The sequence below is a fragment of the Trachypithecus francoisi genome, unplaced genomic scaffold (assembly GCF_009764315.1).
Source record: "Trachypithecus francoisi isolate TF-2019V2 unplaced genomic scaffold, Tfra_2.0 Lachesis_group2, whole genome shotgun sequence".
Lineage (NCBI taxonomy): Eukaryota > Metazoa > Chordata > Mammalia > Primates > Cercopithecidae > Trachypithecus > Trachypithecus francoisi.
In genome coordinates, this window is record NW_022681465.1 from 111579155 (window position 1) to 111597202 (window position 18048).

The window sequence follows — 18048 nt, forward strand, 5'->3', positions numbered from 1 at the left end:
GACATGAAACCCATGTATATGGAGGGCTGACTTTTTTGCATCTGTGGGTTCTGCAAAGGCTAACTGTGGGGCATGGGGAAGGGAAGACTTTGGTATCTGCAGTTAGTCCTGAAATCAATGCCCTGCAGACACCGAGGGACAACAGTATTCCTGTTCCCTTACTCAAGTTACTAGTTTTCCTATTTGAAGTTCTCTATAATATGGTGTATAAGCTTACAACCTTGGACACACTCTTCCTGTATCTGATTAAATTCAAGTATCTTTTCATCAGGCTTGACTTCCAGGTTACCTAAACAGGCTTCCCATAAGAAGCAGCAAGCATACTATAAGAAGTTTTTCTTTACCTTTTTGGTAACTGGCCTGAAAAACAAAGATTTAATGTTTTGTCAAGATAATTTCTTATACTGTCTTTATTAGGTTTTTTGAATACTTAAGAAAACTGAGCTTTGAAAGAGTTAAAATAATTTTTAAAAAATATATCCATGTAACTTTCTATATTGCTTTTAAGCCTTTATCACTCCGGTTAAATGAATGACTATTGTTTCACAGTGATCTGTAATCATGTTTTGAATCCTTTGACATTGTTAGCAGGCTTCCCCAGGATCAAATTCTAAATTAAGTCTTTATGACCTTGAACTAACTTTGGGATGTACCAGAGGGTCCTAGAACTTCTCAAAGCTTTATAAAAGAAAGATATTGAACTAAGTCAGGCCTATTTGAGATACTGAATTGTACAGAAAGCAGTGTCAAATGATAAGTGATACAAGATCTTTTATTAATTATATTTATGGGTATATTATTGATATGTTTCTTCCAATATTACATAAAATTCCTAAAAATCTAATATGTCATCAGTCACAATTCTGGTTACTATGTTGTACGCCACAAAAATAATCAAATTTCCTTGTCATTTTCTGGTTATGGTAGACTTTCATCAGATTTTTAACCATAGCTATTCTCTTTGATCCACAGTTATGATTCTTCTCTAAAAGCATTTGCAATCAGATTCATGAAAAAGACTCTAATAAGTACTCTTAAAGATTCCTAGTAACAAAGATCAGTGGACTAACATTTTTTTTTCAGAACTGTAATGAAGAAATTGATGACTTCATGAAACTACTAATCAACATCAAGCAGAACAAAAATTAATTACATGAGATTAAGAAATGAATGAATGTTTTCTTTTCTTTCTTTTTTTTTTTTTGAGATGGAGTCTCGCTCTGTCGCCCAGGCTGGAGTGCAGTGGCTGGATCTCAGCTCACTGCAAGCTCCGCCTCCCGGGTTCATGCCATTCTCCTGCCTCAGCCTCCTGAGTAGCTGGGACTACAGGCGCCCGCCACCTCGCCCAGCTAGTTTTTGTATTTTTTAGTAGAGACAGGGTTTCACCGTGTTAGCCAGGATGGTCTCGATCTCCTGACCTTGTGATCCGCCCGTCTCGGCCTCCCAAAGTGCTGGGATTACAGGCTTGAGCCACCGCACCCGGCCAGTGTTTTCTTTTTTTTAATTTTTATTTTGAGATGAGAGGTTCGCTTTTGTTGCCCAGGCTGGAGTGCAATTGTGCAATCTCGGCTCACTGCAACCTCTGCCTCCCGGGTTCAAGCGATTCTCCTGCCTCAGCCTCCCAAGTAGCTTGGATTACAGGCATGTGCCACTATACCCAGCTAATTTTGTAGTTTTAGTAGAGATGGGGTTTCTCCATGTTGGTCAGGCTGGTCTTGAACTCCAGACCTCAGGTGATCCGCCCACCTCAGCCTCCCAAAGGGCTAAGATTACAGGCATGAGCTATGGCACCCAGTCCTGATAATGTTTTTATGACTTTTATTTGAAACATTATCGGTTCTTTTTTTTTTGAGGTGGAGTCTTGCTCTGTTGCTCAGGGTGGAGTGCAGTGGCACGATCTCAGTTCACTGCAACCTCAGCCTCTGGAGTAGCTGGGATTACAGGTGCCCGCCACCACTCTGGGTAATTTTTGTATTTTTAGCAAAGACAATATTTCACCATATTGGCCAGGCTGGTCTCAAACCCTGACCTCAGGTGATCTGTTCCCCTAAGCCTCCCAAAGTGCTGGGATTATAGGCATGAGCTACCGCGCCTGGCAAGGTTCTTTATTTAAATATTTTGTTTTCTAGATTTAAGGAAACCTTTTCTTTCTCTTAAGCTACTTATTAGTTTACAGTAATTTGGTGTACTTTTGTGAAGAAAGGTGGCAACACTTTTTGTCCCTATTTGACTCCTCTAAAATTTAGAAACTATCCATGAGTATTCTTATTTTTTTATGGCAAGAATTATTTACATAAGTTTAATAAAATTTGCTCTCTCTTTATAACAGGATGTAGTTGGAAACATTGGTTATATATATTACCAAGGCTTTGACCACAGCATCATATTTGAGAATGCGCATATAATGCCTGGCTTCAAGGGTTTCCAGCATTACAGTGAGTAAGGCTGTTAATACATCTGTTCTTAGATTATAGCCCTGAGCATTGTCTTTGAGTTCCTGTTATATACTGGTAGACTGAACTAAATCTCAAATTCTTCTAGATTCCTCCAATCTTACTTTCTTCCATGAAATTACTAAAAACACGAACTGCTCTGTTCCTGAAATCCTAAAAGCTGAAACTAGATCAATTTTAAGGGGCAAGTCTCATGACTGATGACGGGTCACACAGAAAGTTCACCAAACCATCCAGTGCCATAACCAGAGACGTTCACAACTGTAAACCAGGACAATAAGTTGGCATTTTCGTGCTGCCAACAGCTGCTTCCCTAGACGTTAAAACAAGACTACAGAATCAGACTCCTATTCCTCTTAATCCTACCTTTTCCACTTGGCAGGATAACGGTGTAATTGAAATTTCACAATCGGCAGCTTCTGTTGGTAACTTGACAGAAACTGGTTTAAGGGATCCTTTAGTCCACCTAGTGGGCGATCTTGGCAACATCCCTCACACAACTGTTGCTCTCTCTCTGCTTTAATTCCACCTAGTCATGGGATCCTAGATGATAAAATTGGTCTATATTATCTATTAGTTAAATAAGGAAATTTCTGTGCTGCTGCTAATACTTTATGCTGTACCTAGATAAAGGCCTTTGGGAAAGTTGAGACCCATATATGCAAAATAAGAAAACAGGTCACATGGTTACAAAAGGTGTCACCTAGTTCTCCATGGTCATCTGATTTATTCAATTTATTCAAAAGTTCAACTGAACCTTGAAGCCTAGGTTCATGGCTGAAAACTATTACACAAACTGAGATTATCATTTTACTTTGTATTTTTCTTTTTAAACTTTGTAGCCATTACTTGTTAAAATTCTGCCAAACTACAACTCCTAACAGAATAATGCTGGCCCAGCACTTTGAGGTGATAGGAAACACCTATGGAACTGATAAAATTAAACTTAATAATTAACTCCAGGTAAACTTAGCCTGAGAGCCACTCCCTCCAAACCTTCCTTGTTGCTCAAACGTGGCTAAAAGAGTTTGACACTGAGTCCTAGTTGTCAATGACTCCCTCCAACATGAAATCAGACCAACAATCCAGGATAGGTCCATCCTGGCACTGAGGGATATCAAAACTGAACTACTGGCAGGCGCAGTGGGTCACGCCTGTAATCCCAGAGCTTTGGGAGGCTGAGGTGGGTGGATCACTTGAGGTCAGGAGTTTGAGATTAGCCTGGCCAACATTGCGAAACCCCATCTCTACTAAAAATATGAAAAAATTCTCGAGTAGTATCTTTAGAAGAGCAGCCCCTAGACACATAATCATTATATTTACCAAGTTGAAATGAAGGAAAAAATATTAAGGGCAGCCAGAGAGAAAGGTCGGGTTACCCACAAAGGGAAGCCCATCAGACTAACAGCATATCTCTCTACAGAAACCCTACAAACCAGAAGAGAGTGGGGGCCAAAACATTCTTAATGAAAATAATTTTCAACCCAGAATTTCATATCCAGCCAGACTACGCTTCATAAGCGAAGGAGAAATAAAATCCTTTACAGACAGGCAAATGCTGAGAGATTTTGTCACCACCAGGCCTGCCTTACAAGAGCTCCTGAAGGAAGCACTAAGTATGGAAAGGAAAAACCAGTACCAGCCACTGCAAAAACATACCAAATTGTTTTTGTTTTGTTTTTGAGACGGAGTCTTGCTCTGTTGCCAGGCTGGAGTGCAGTGGCGCAATCTTGGCTCACTGTAATCTCCACCTCCCAGGTTCAAGCCATTCTCCTGCCTCAGCCTCCTGATAGCTGGGACTACAGGAGCACGCCACCACACCCAGCTAATATGTGTATTTTTAGTAAAGACAAGGTTTCACCATGTTGCCAGATGGTCTCGATCTCCTAACCTTGTGATCTGTCCACCTTGGCCTCCAAAAGTGCTGGGATTACACGGGTGAGCCACCGTGCCTGGCCAAACGTACCAAATTGTAAAGACCATCGACACTATGAAGAAATTGCATCAACTAATGGGCAAAACGACCAGCTAGCATCATAATGACAGGATCAAATTCACACATAATATTAACCTTAAATGTAAACGGGCTAAATGCCCCAATTCAAAGACATAGACTGGCAAATTGGATAAAGAGTTAAGACCCATTGGTGTGCTGTATTCAGGAGACCCATTTCATGGGCAAAGACACACATAGGCTCAAAATAAAGGGATGGAGGAATAAATTACCAACCAAATGGAAAGCAAAAAAAACTCAAGGGTTGCAATGCTAGTCTCTAATAAAACAGACTTTAAACCAACAAAGATCAAAAAAGACAAAAAAGGGCATTACATAATGGTAAAGGTATCAATGCAACGAGAAGGGCTAACTATCCTAAATATACATGCGCCCAATACAGGAGCACCCAGATTCATAAAGCAAGTTCTTAGAGACTTACAAAGAGACTTAGACTCCCACACAATAATAGTGGTAGACTTTAACACCCCACTGTCAATATTAGACAGATCAACGAGACAGAAAATTAACAAGGATATTCAGGACTTGAACTCAGCTCTGGAACAAGCAGAGCTAATAGACATCTACAGAACTCTCCACCCCAAATCAACAGAATATACATTCTTCTCAGCACCACATCACACTTATTCTAAAACTGGCCACATAATTGGAAGTAAAATACTCCTCAGTAAATGCAAGAGAACGGAAATCATAACAGTCTCTCAGACCACAGTGCAATCAAATTAGAACTCAGGATTAAGAAACTCACTCAATATTGCACAACTACATGGAAACTGCACAACCTGCTCCTGAATAACTACTGGGTAAATAACCAAATGAAGGCAGAAATAAATAAGTTATTTGAAACCAATGAGAACAAAGACATAATGTACCAGAATATCTCTGGGACCCAGCTAAAGCAGTGTTTAGAGGGACATTTATAGCACTAAATGCCCACAGGAGAAAGGGGGAAAGATCTAAAATTGATACCCTAACCTCACAATCAAAAGAACTAGAGAAACAAGAGCAAACAAATTCAAAAGCTAGCAGAAGACAAAAAATAACTAAGATCAGAGCAGAACTGAAGGAGGTAAAGACATGAAAAACCCTTCAAAAAAATCAATGAATCCAGGAGCGGTTTTTGTTTTGATTTGTTTTGTTTTGTTTTTTGAGACGGATTCTCGCTCTGTTGCTCAGGCTGGAGTGCAGTAGTGCTATCTCGGCTCACTGTAAGCTCTACTTCCTGAGTTCATACCATTCTCCTGCCTCAGCCTCCTGAGTAGACTATAGGCGTTCGCCACCATGCCCAGCTAATTTTGATTTTGTATTTTTAGTAGAGATGGGGTTTCACCGTGTTAGCTAGGATGGTCTTGATTTCCTGACCCTGTGATCTGCCCACCTCGGCCTCCCAAAGTGCTGGGATTCCAGTCGTGAGCCACCATGTCCGGCCAGGAGCTGTTTTTTTGAAAAGATTAACAAAATAGATACACCGCTAGCCAGACTAATAAAGAAGAAAAGAGAGAAGAATCAAATAGACACAGTAAAAAATGATAAAAGGGATATCACCACTGATCTCACAGAAATACAAACTACCATCAGAGAAGACTACACACACCTCTACGCAAATACACTAGAACATCGAGAAGAAATGGATAATTTCCTGGACACATACACCCTTCCGAGACTAAACCAGGAAGAAGTTGAATCCTGGAATAGACCAATAACAAGTTCTGAAATTGAGGCAGTAATTAGTAGCCTACCAACCAAAAAAAGCCCAAGACCAGACGGATTCACAGTCAAATTCTACCAGAGGCACAAAGAGGAGCTGGTACCATTCCTTCTGAAACTATTCCAATCAATAGAAAACGATGGACTCCTCCCTAACTCATTTTATGAGGCCAGCATCATCCTGATACCAAAACGTGGCAGAGAAACGACAAGAAAATTTCAGGCCATTATCCCTGATGAACATCAATGTGAAAATCCTCAATAAAATACTGGCAAACTGAATCCAGCAGCACATGAAAAAGCTTATCCACCATAATCAAATTGGCTTCATCCCTGGGATGCAAGGCTGGATCAACATACGCAAATCAATAAATGTAATCCATCACGTAAACAGAACCAATGATAGAAACCACATGATTATCTCAATAGATGCAGAAATGGCCTCTGATAAAATTCAACACCCCTTCATGCTAAAAACTCTCCATAAACTAGGTATTGATGAAACGTATCTCAAAATAATAGGAGTTATTACGACAAACCCACAGCCAATATCATACTGAATGGGCAAAAACTGGAAGCATTCCCTTTGAAAACCAGCATAAGACAAGGATGCCCTCTCTCACCACTCCTATTCAAGACAGTATTAGAAGTTCTGGCCAGGGGAATCAGGCAGGAGAAAGAAATAAAGGGTATTCAATTAGGAAGAGAGGAAGTCAAACTGTCTCTGTTTGCGGATGACATGCTTGTATACTCAGAAACCCCATTGTCTCAGCCTAAAATCTCCTTAAGCTGATAAGCAACTTCAGCAAAGTCTCAGGATACAAAATAAATGTGCAAAAATCACAAGCATTCCTATACACCAATAATAGACAAACAGAGAGCCAAATCATGAGTGAACTCCCATTCACAATTGCTACAAAAAGAATAAAATACCCAGGAATACAACTTACAAGGGCTGTGAAGGACCTCTTCAAGGAGAACTACAAACCACTGCTCAAAGAAATAAGAGAAGACACAAACAAATGGAAAAACATTCCATGCTCAAGGATAGGAAGAATCAATATCGTGAAAATGGCCATACTGCCCAAAGTAATTTATAGATTCAGTGCTATCCCCATCAAGCTACCATTGACTTTCTTCACACAATTAGAAAAAACTACTTTAAAGTTCATATGCAACCAAAAAAGAGCCTGTATAGCCAAGACAATCCTAAGCAAAAAGAACAAAGCTGGAGGCATCATGCTACCTGACTTCAAACTATACTACAAGGCAACAGTAACCAAAACAGGATGGTCCTGGTACCAAAGCAGATATATAGACCAACGGAACAGAACAGAGGCCTCAGAAATAATGCCACACATCTACAACCATCTGATCTTTGACAAACCTGACAAAAATAAGCAAGGGGGAAAGAATTCCCTATTTAATAAATGGTGTTGGGAAACTGGCTAGCCATATGCAAAAAACTGAAACTGGGCCTCTTCCTTACACCTTATACAAAAATTAACTGAAGATGGATTAAAGACTTAAATGTAAAACCTAAAACTATAAAAACCCTAGAAGAAAACCTAGGTAATACCATTCAGGACACAGGCATGGGCAAAGAACTCATGATTAATACACCAAAAGCAATGGCAACAAAAGCCAAAATTGACAAATGGGATCTAATTAAACTAAAGACCTTCTGCACAGCAAAAGAAACTATCATCAGAGTGCACAGGTAACCTACAGAATAGAAGAAAATCTTTGTAATCTATCCATCTGACAAAGGGCTAATATCCAGAATCTACAAGTAACTTACACAAATTTATAAGAAAAAAACAAACAATCCCATCAAAAAGTGGGTGAAGGATATAAACAAACACTTCTCAAAGGAAGACATTTATGTGGCCCACAAACATACGAAAAAAAGCTCATAATTACTGGTCATTACAGAAATGCAAATCAAAACCACAATGATACACCATCTCACACCAATTAGAATGGTATCATTAAAAAGTCAGGAACCAACAGATGCTGGAGAGGATGTGGAGAAACAGGAACACTTTTAAACTGTTGGTGGGAGTGTAAATGAGTTCAACCATTGTGGAAGATAGTGTGGTGATTCCTCAAGGATCTAGAACCAGAAATACCATTTGACCCAGCAATCCCATTACTGGGTACATAACCAAAGGGATTATAAATCATTCTACTATAAAGACACATGCACATGTATGTTTATTGCAGCACTATTCACAATAGCAAAGACTTGGAACGAACGCAAATGCCCACCAATGATAGACTGAATAAAGAAAATGTAGCACAGATACACCATGGAATACTATGCAGCCATAAAAAAGGATGAGTTCATGTCCTTTGGAGGGACATGGATGAAGCTGGAAACCATCATTTTCAGTAAACTAACACAGGAACAGAAAACCAAACGCTGTGTGTTCTCGCTCATAAGTGGGAGGTGAACAATGAGAACACATGGACACAGGGAGGGGAACATCACACGCCGAGGCCTGTTGTGGGGTGGGGGGCTAGGGGAGGGAGAGCATTAGGAGAAATACCTAATGTAGCCGGGCACGGTGGCTCAAGCCTGTAATCCCAGCACTTTGGGAGGCCGAGACGGGCGGATCACGAGGTCAGGAGATCGAGATCATCCCGGCTAACACGGTGAAACCCCGTCTCTACTAAAAAATCAAAAATCTAGCCGGGCGAGGTGGCGGGCGCCTGTAGTCCCAGCTACTCGGGAGGCTGAGGCAGGAGAATGGTGTAAACCCGGGAGGCGGAGCTTGCAGTGAGCTGAGATCCGGCCACAGCACTCCAGCCTGGGCGACAGAGCGAGACTCTGTCTCAAAAAAAAAAAAAAAAAAAAGAGAAATACCTAATGTAGATGATGGGTTGATGGGTGCAGCAAACCACCATGGCACGTGTATACCTATGTAACAAACCTGCACGTTCTGCACACGTATCCCAGAACTTAAAGTATAATAATAATAAATAAAAAATTAGCTAGGCATGGTGGCGCTTGGCTGTAATCCCAGCTAATAGGGAGGCTGAGTGGGAAAATCACTTGAACCCGGGAGGCGGAGGTTGCAGTGAGCCAAGATCACTTTGCCTGGGTGGCAGAGTGAAATCTCAAAAAAAAGCAAAAAACAAAAAAACCAAAAAACCCCAAAACACACACGAAAACCTGAACTATTATACAAGCTGATTGGTGATGTTTTTGGGAAAACATCTAGATCAAATGAGGGAAATGTGAGTTGTCAGTATCAAAATGGAGTCACTTATGTTACAAAAAGAAAGAAAGAAAGAAAAACCTTGACAAACAGAGCTAGGGAAGGCCATGAAGGGAAGATTATTATGCACAAATGCCTGATAAGAAGTACCACAAAAGGCTCTGCAAAAACCACAACCTTGCAGAAAAAAATACTTCCATGAGGATGTCTGCCCAGCAACTGCCTGCCTGACCTTGGACTGGAGCCACCCTTGTTATTAATCCTTGTAGATAAGGATAATTATCTCTAAACAACTATGTAATCCTCCTAATTTTTTCCTTTAAAAGCTTTTGCCTTCCTTTACCTCCCTGAATACATACATAATTTATTATGGCTCACATACTCCTGTTGCAATGCCATTCCTGAATAAATATAATTTTCTTTTTAGAGAGTTGCTGTCTGTTACTTAGATTGACATAAGCATGACAACTAAGAAATCATAAAGAAAAGGAGTGGTAGAATTGACTATACAAAAATGTAAAACTTCTGTAATTAAACAAAAACAAAATCAAAAGTTGAAAGAAAATCGTAACATGTATGACAGGAAGCTATATTAGTTTCCAAGTAAAAATTACCAGAAACTAGGTGGATTTAAGCAACAGAAATCTATCCTCTTGCAGTTCTGGAGGCTAAAGGTCTGAAATCAAGGTGTCTATAGAGCCATGTTCTCTTGAAGGCCCCAGGGAAGAATCTGTCTCATGCCTTTTTCTTAGCTCCTGACGTCACCAGCAGTCCTCAGTGTTCCTTGGCTTGCAGCTGCATAACTTCAGTTTCTGCTTCCACTGTCACACGGCATTCTTCCCGTGTCTTCACATGTTCTTCTCATAAGGACAGCAGTCATGTTGGATTAAGGGTTCACCCTACTTGGCACGACCTCATCTTCACTGATTATATCTGCCAATGACCCTGTTTCTAAATAAGGTCATTATCTGAGGTAGTGGGGGATTAGAACTTCAGCACATCTTTTTGGGAGATACAATTCCACCAACACCAGTCTTTAATACATGAGTAGATTTTACAAATGAGTAAGAAATGTTGGCCAGGTGCGGTGGCTCACGCCTGTAATCCAAGCACTTTGGGAGGTCGAGGCGGGTGGATCACTTGAGGTCAGGAGTTTGAGACCAGCCTGACCAACATGGAGAAACCCCATCTCTACTAAAACTACAAAATTAGCTGGGTGTGGTGGCGCATGCGTGTAATTCCAGCTACTTGGGAGGCTGAGGCAGGAGAATCGCTTGAGCCACGGAGGTGGAGGTTGCAGTGAGTTAAGATCACGCCATCGCACTCCAGCCTTGGCAACAAGAGTAAAACTCTGTCTCAAAAAAAAAAAAAAAAAAGAAACGTTAAAACACCCTAACAGAAAAACGGGCAAAGGACAAGCATAGGGAATTCGCACACACCATCTATGTGTTTCCAATAAACATAAGCAAGATGTCTGGCTTTACTATATGTGAGCACACTCCCTTATCTCCAACCTCACTAGCTGCTCTTCCTCCCTTGGGCTATGCACTATGGTGTTACCTTGGGCTAGGTCCTGGATGCTCTTCCTCTTGTCGCCTCAACCTAGATGATTTTATCCAGGCCAATGACTTTACTATAACCTATGTGCTAACAAGACTAAATTTGTGTCTCTAGTCAGGACTTTTCTTTTGAGCTCTAAACTCAGTACAAATGTTATACTTGGCATCTCCAGTTGGTTATTCCACAGGCATCATAAGTTTTATACCTTCAAAACAGAACTCTTGAATCTTTCCTCTAACCCTGTTCCTCCCAAGTCTGTTTCATTTCAATGCATGACACCAACATGCATTCAGCTGCTTCAGAACTCAGGGCATCCTTCTTAATTCCTTCCTTTCCCCCTGTTATCCACATTCAAGTTATCAGGACCTGTTGATTTTATTCACTATATATCTACATCCCTCCACTCTCCCAGTCTGTACCACCACTCCAGTCCAAGCTACAATTATTTCTGACGTGGACTACTATAGCCAACCTTCTAACTGATCTCCCTAATTTCACTCTTCCCCTCTTACAGTGGGGCGACTACCAACTACACTTCTGGTTTGTTTGGGACAGTTCCAGTTTTCACCTGTTGCTTGACATCCTGGTCCAGTTAGCATCCCTTTTCATTTGCAAAAGTTTCCCATTTGAATGATAAATTATATGGTCTCCCTACCTTACCATCTTTTCTTTTCACAGTAGCTAAAGTCATCTCTAAAAAATGTGAATCAAGGCCGGGTGCGGTGGTTCACGCCTGTAATCCCAGCACTTTGGGAGGCTGAAGCGGGCGGATCATGAGGTCAGGAGATCTAGACTATCCTGGCCAACATGGTGAAATTCCATCTCTACTAAAATACAAAAAGTAGTCAAGTGTGGTGGCGCGCTTGTAGTCTCGGCTACTCAGGAGGCTGAGGTGGGGGAAATCGCTTGAACCTGGGAAGTGGTTACAGTGAGCTGCTCCACTGCACTCCAGCCTGGGCAACGCAATAGAGCAAGACTCCGTCTCAAAAAAAAAAAAAAAAAAAAGTAAATGAAATCATGTCACTGTCCTGCTTAAACCTTCAAACATTTCTTACTGTATTACAATAAAATCCAAATTCCTTATTGTGGTCTCCAAAGCCCTAGAACCTAACCTACCTACTTCTCATCTCTTCCAACTCTGTCCATCAGTCATTACATTCCAGCCTCACTGGCTTTCCATTCTTTCAGTAAGTCATTCCTTACCGGAACACTCATTCCTGCCTCCAAGCCTTTGGTTTTGCTGTTCCCTCTGACAATGCCTTATTCATCTAGATCTTATAGCTAATTTGTTGTCATTTTAGTCTCATATCAAATATTAACTCTTCAGAGAGGCCTTCTCTGAAAACACAATCAAATGTTCCCAATCCCACCAAAGTTACTCTCTATTATACTGTTCTCTTATGTGTTAGTTTGTTTACTGCCTATCTTTCCACAGCAGAATATAGTTCCATTATCATCTTGTTCACCTCTGGTCCCCAGGGTTACAGCATAGGCTCAATAAATACTTATTGAATAAATGAATCATAATCGATGAGAAAAATTAAAAATAATGACATCTTATGGAATCTGGCTATCAAACAGCAAAGATTAAAAGAACAAAAATACCTTATTTTTTTTTCCTAACACTCTGTATTATCACCTGACATTACATTTATGGAGTTGTTTACTATTTGTCTCCCCTCAGTAAAATGAAATCTCCATGAGGGCAGGGACTTGGTTTTCACAGATGTATTCCCAGCACCTCTAAGAGTGCCTGGTATATAATAAGTGTTCAATAAATATTTATGGAATAACTTAACAATACCTAGGGGTGACTAGGAAGCAGAGAAAGGGATATGATTGGCCATATACCACTGGTAAGAATATTAATGCACAATTTCTGTAGGAAATTTGGCAATACAGTTGACTCCTGAACAACACAGGTTTGAACTGCATGGGTCCACTTACAAGAGAGTTTTTTTCCAGAAACATATTGGAAAATTTTTTGGATTTCTAACAATTTGAAAAACTCACGGGCGAACTCCATAGCCTATATAAAAATGGAAAAAAACTAAGCAAAAGATATGTCCTGAATGCAGAAAATACATGTAGATACTAGCCTATTCTATACATTTACTACCATAAAATCAACACAAATCTATTATACAAAGTTAAACTTTATCAAAATTTATGCACACAATCACTTACTGACCATACATGGTGACATCTGCAGTTGACAGAAATGTAAAGATGCAATATTAAATCACAATTGCATATCTTTAAATTTATTTTTTATTTTCTTAATTTGTATCACAACTGCATAAAATTAACCATAGAATACACTGTACTACTGTGATAATACTGTACCACAGACATCTCCTGCTGCTGTGGTGGTGAGCTCAAGTGTGGTGAGTATCCACTTAAAATGCCATGTGACACTAATCAATTTCTGCATTACTTTCCACTAAACTGTATATTACAGTAAAAAGTGTTCTCTCCTGGGGTTTTTTTTTCCACTTTTTTTTTTCTTTTTATCATGTGTAGGGTAATATCGTAAACCTTGAATAACACCATGAAACCCATACAAAATGCTACTAGTGATGCTGGATGTGCTCCCAGGAAGCAGAGAAAAGTCATGACATCATAAGGAAAGTTGAATTGCTTGAGATGCACCATAGATAAAAATCTGCAGCTATGGTTGTCCACTATTTCAGACAGACGATTTATCTTGCAAACAGACGATGTCAACTTATGGTATTGACAAATACAGTATAGTACTGTAAATGTATTTTATCTTCCTTATGATCTTAACATTTTTCTCTCGCTTATTTTATCATAAGAGTACATATAACATGCAAAACATGAGTTAACTGACTGCTTATGTTATTGGTAAGGCTTCCAGTCAACAGTAGGCTACTGGTAGTTAAGCTTTCCAGGAGTCAAATATTATATGTAAATTTTCAACTGCACGGGGGGTTAGCAACCCTAACCCCCATGTCATTCAAGGGTTAGCTACATATATCAAAAGTAGGGCACACCTTTTGACTCAGCAATCTAACTTCTAAGAGGAACTTAATAAACAAATGAACAAGAGTATAAAGATTATGAGGGAATTTTTCACTGGGTTCTTAGAGAATAGAAACGAAGGCATAATATCCATTAAGAGGTGGTCATAAAAACATGTATGGGGAGGACACACAGGTATGTATGTATTCACATGTGCATTCACAAGTAAACATTTGCATAGACATACATCAAAATGTTAACATTGGTTATCTTTGGATGGTGAGATTATGGGCAATTTTAATTTTCTTCTTTATACATTTATAAAAATTGTATAATTAGTTCAACAAATTTAACTATCTGAAAATGTTCTGCTTTTATAAGTAAAACACCAAAAAACCCCAAACTAAAAAGCCATAATAAACACAGAAACACACTTCATCAACTAAGTGAAGGCTAAAGCCCGGGTTAAGAATAAAGAGTTCAGAAATGTCAACTTCATTATTAGATATGGCTTTCTTAAGTTCAAGCAAGTTATTTTCCCTTAGTCAATATTTATTAAAAAAAAAAAAAAAGAAAGATGTGAAAGTTGCTTCTTTTATCTCATTGCCTGTGAAGCTCAAGAGGGACAGGCCTGGGCTTAGAAACAACACAAAAAGTGGCAAAAGCTATCATTTATATGAGACCCTTTCCTTGCATTTGTCTCATTAAAAATTTAAAACCATCCTGCTACGTAGGCATTAATGTTCTCAAAAGGCTCAAAAGCTGAGAGCTGACAGAACTTTCCAAAACTCAAATAGTTGCTATGTTGGAGATACTGATTCAGAAGTCTCTCTGACCTCAGAGCCATCAGGAAAAGCTACAGAAAAAAGGGCACTTTTAGACTTTATAACCTTGCAAGTCTCTCAATGCCTCTGATCTTTTACATGGTTATCATACCACCCTTGTCTAACTTGCAAAAAAGATAAAAGCTTGGAGCTTTTAGAGAGCTGGAATAAATATCTGGAGAAGCATGATTTAAATTGGGTACTGCTCTCTGGAACTTGCCCTTCATTTCGATTCAACTCAAAGGCTCCAGATCAAAATGCTTGCTTGAGTGGTCACAAGGGAGGGGAACGGTGAGAGAGCACACCCATGTACGTGTGTGAAAGACCACAAAAGACTGGGATAAGGATGGCATCCGACCACTGAAGAGAGAAGCTGGACCAGAATGAGGGAAAATGGACAACACTTGGGAGGAAAGGAAGCAAGTGAGAAGGACAAAGTTAAACAGGTACTGAGAGAAGGGGCTATATAGGAATGAGGAGGAACTAGGAGGAAAGCAGTATTTTTTTCCTTCCACCTTTTTTCTCTCTCTACTCTTTTCCTTGATGATCTCAGTCACTATTAGGCCTTCAATATTCCTTTCTGTTTGCATGATTGCCAAATATCTCCACTCTTGCCTTTTCTCCAACTACTGAGCTAGCCACATCCATCTACATTTCCTATTAACACTGTAAATCCAACAGGTCCCACCTGAATTCAGCATCTCCTTCATCCTAAGCCTGCTGCTACTTTTATATGCACTTCTCTTATACTTGTCAAACATCCATCTAAACCATTCTCTCTCCCCATATTCTTTCAATCATTCTTTCATCCAACAAATATTTATTGAGCATCATGTCCGCTACATTCAGCGACAGCCCTAGACATATCCATTCACTTATGAAGTCGGGTCATTTCTATCTTGGAAATCTCTTCTGACTACCTCATGAGCTGCCTAACTCAACTAAATTTGTTACTAAGACGTACTGAGAATCCCTCTTGCTTGAAAAATAATATATATTAACTAGTTTTGTATGCTATTCATTCTATAATGATCGTCTAGCACTTGGCACTGTACCTCGGGCACAGAAGGGGTTCCTAATGCAGGTTTAGGGACTGTAAACTAGCTGGAAAGGGAACAGCGGCAGCAGAAGCTAAGAAACGTCTTGAAGGAGTATTTGCATAGGAAGCATGGTAAACTGTATGATCTATACACATCACATCAGCTTGATAATCCTTGTGTTTCCGGGGGATGGCTCTGGGAGGCTGGGGAGATCGCTGGAAGCCTTCTGAGAGAAAAGCTCCACCTCCCACCCCTTGAGTAGGTCCTCAATAACCACCTGATGAATGTATCACCTTATGAGGGGACCATGGATGTTGTGTTCGCCGTTGTAGCCCCAGCCCCTGCAACATCGGTCCATAGTAGGGATTCAATAAACATCTATGCAGGATTCTCCAAAGGCAGATAATTCACCACCTCATGAATGATAAAAATGAAAGGGTTCTGGGGGAAACAGAAATAGTGCGCGAGGTTTCCTTCCCTGTTCCTTCAGGGCTGGGTACGGGGTAATTGCTTGCTGAGGAAATAAATCGCCCTCCTGTACAACTTCAAAATCGGGCCCCTCACTCTGCAGTCAGGCGCTGGAGCGCGGCCACCATCTGGCCCAGGCCCGCGCTTCCCTCCCTACCAGCCTGGGCTCCTGTTACCTCCCTGCACACATCTGTGCCCACCACAGGCCAAACAATTACGGGCTCCCGCTTTGCTGCCTCGGCCAGGGCCAGTACACCCGAGCTCCCACGTCCCGCCGAGGCTCTGAGGACGCCCGCAGCCCCGGCCTGAGACCCCGGCCCCTGCAGCAGGCGAGCCAGGAGCTCGTCCATGTGCTCGGCCGCTTTCCAGCCGCAGTCCTCTCGGGCTTCAGCGTTGAGACCGGGAGGCCCGGCTGCCTCTGTCCCTGCCCTGGCCCGCCGCGCTGCCCGGGGCCCGAGAGGCCCGGAAGGAGGCAAGGCGGGAAGTGGCTGCAGCTGTGAGGCGCAAGGGGGTGGGAAGGGGGCGGTGGGCCCAGCAGAGGGTCGCGAAGACGCGCGCCCCCAGACGAGGCGACGCTCACTCACCACGGTCCGGCGGGGCGGCGCGCCGGGGGTCCGAGACAGGGCCCGGCGCAGCCTCCGCGACCGGCTCGGGCGGGCGCCCCCGGAGCTCTCGGAGCCGCTGTCGTCGGAGATCACGATGAAGTCCTCCATGGCTGCGGGCCCCGACCGAGCCAGTGCGCGGGCGGCCGGCGACCCAAGGCAGCCGCGGCGGCGGCGACTTCGGTTCCTGCTTCTGAGGCGGCGGCGGCAGCGACTGCGGCAGCGACAACCCGGGCCTTCACCACGCCGGCCCCGCCTCGAGCCCCGCCCCTCCGGGCCGCCAAGCCCCGCCCACCGGCGGCGGGCGGCTGGTGTCAGGGCCGGGGTCGCTGTGCTTCGCGGCGGCGCGGGTCCTCCCTTCCCCAGGAGAGAGAGAGAAAAAAAAAAAAATGGAGTCGCAGCTGGCTTCGGCCGGTGTTGGGGGCAGGCGTACGAGACCCCGAGGCCGCGGGGACTTCCCCACCTGCTTCCAACTGACGTGAGGCGCGCCCAGCCCCAACCTGGCCCAGGAGTGAAGCACCTCCCGGACCGAGAGGGCCTTGACTGAGGGGCAGGGAGAGGGGTCCTGGCCCCCGAGTGACCGAGGGTAGGTGACCTGGCTTCTGGCCGAGCTAGGGGAGAGAGACCCCACTTTTTGGTGCAGATCCACAAGTGTATCTGTAGGATAAATGCCTGAAAGTGGACTTACTGGTGCAAATGCCATGTTTTTGTAGTTTTGATAAATGATGCCAAATTATCCTCCTAAATTGTACCAGTTTTGCAGTTTCACCAACAATATGTGTCTCTCAGGAGTTTAAACTGAGATTTAGAGCAGGGGTGTCCCATCTTTTGGCTTCCCGGGGAAGAAGAATTGCCTTGGGCCATACATAAAATACACTAATGATAGCTGATGACCTAAAGGAAAAGAGTTGGGGGGGGGGGGGGGGGGGGGAATCTCATAATGTTTTAATGGGCCGCTTGCGACTCAGGCAGGGGGTTAAACAAGCTTGGCGTAGACAGTTGTTCAGTTGGTATCAGGATCAGAAGCTGAAAAGGTGCACAAAAGAAGCAATGAAGCAGCAGAGGCCATGAATAATTAGACGTTATGAATAGCAGAAGTTATAAAGGTGAAAAAGGTTGTCACCAGTGGAGGAATCGGTGGGTAGTTGGCTGGTTGTAGGGTAGGACCATT

At 42.2% G+C, this 18048-nt stretch overlaps 1 protein-coding gene across 1 annotated transcript in view; it reads right to left on the reverse strand.

The window, feature by feature from the left end:
* The window catches only part of SIMC1 (SUMO interacting motifs containing 1), a 91580-nt gene extending 74360 nt beyond the window's left edge, over window positions 1-17220 (reverse strand). Inside the window, exon 1 of the mRNA XM_033180107.1 lies at window positions 16860-17220. Within this exon, the coding sequence (XP_033035998.1) occupies window positions 16860-16988 (129 nt within the window). The 5' untranslated portion in view covers window positions 16989-17220. The remainder of the gene's footprint in view (window positions 1-16859) is intronic.
* Window positions 17221-18048: the final 828 nt, after the last annotated feature.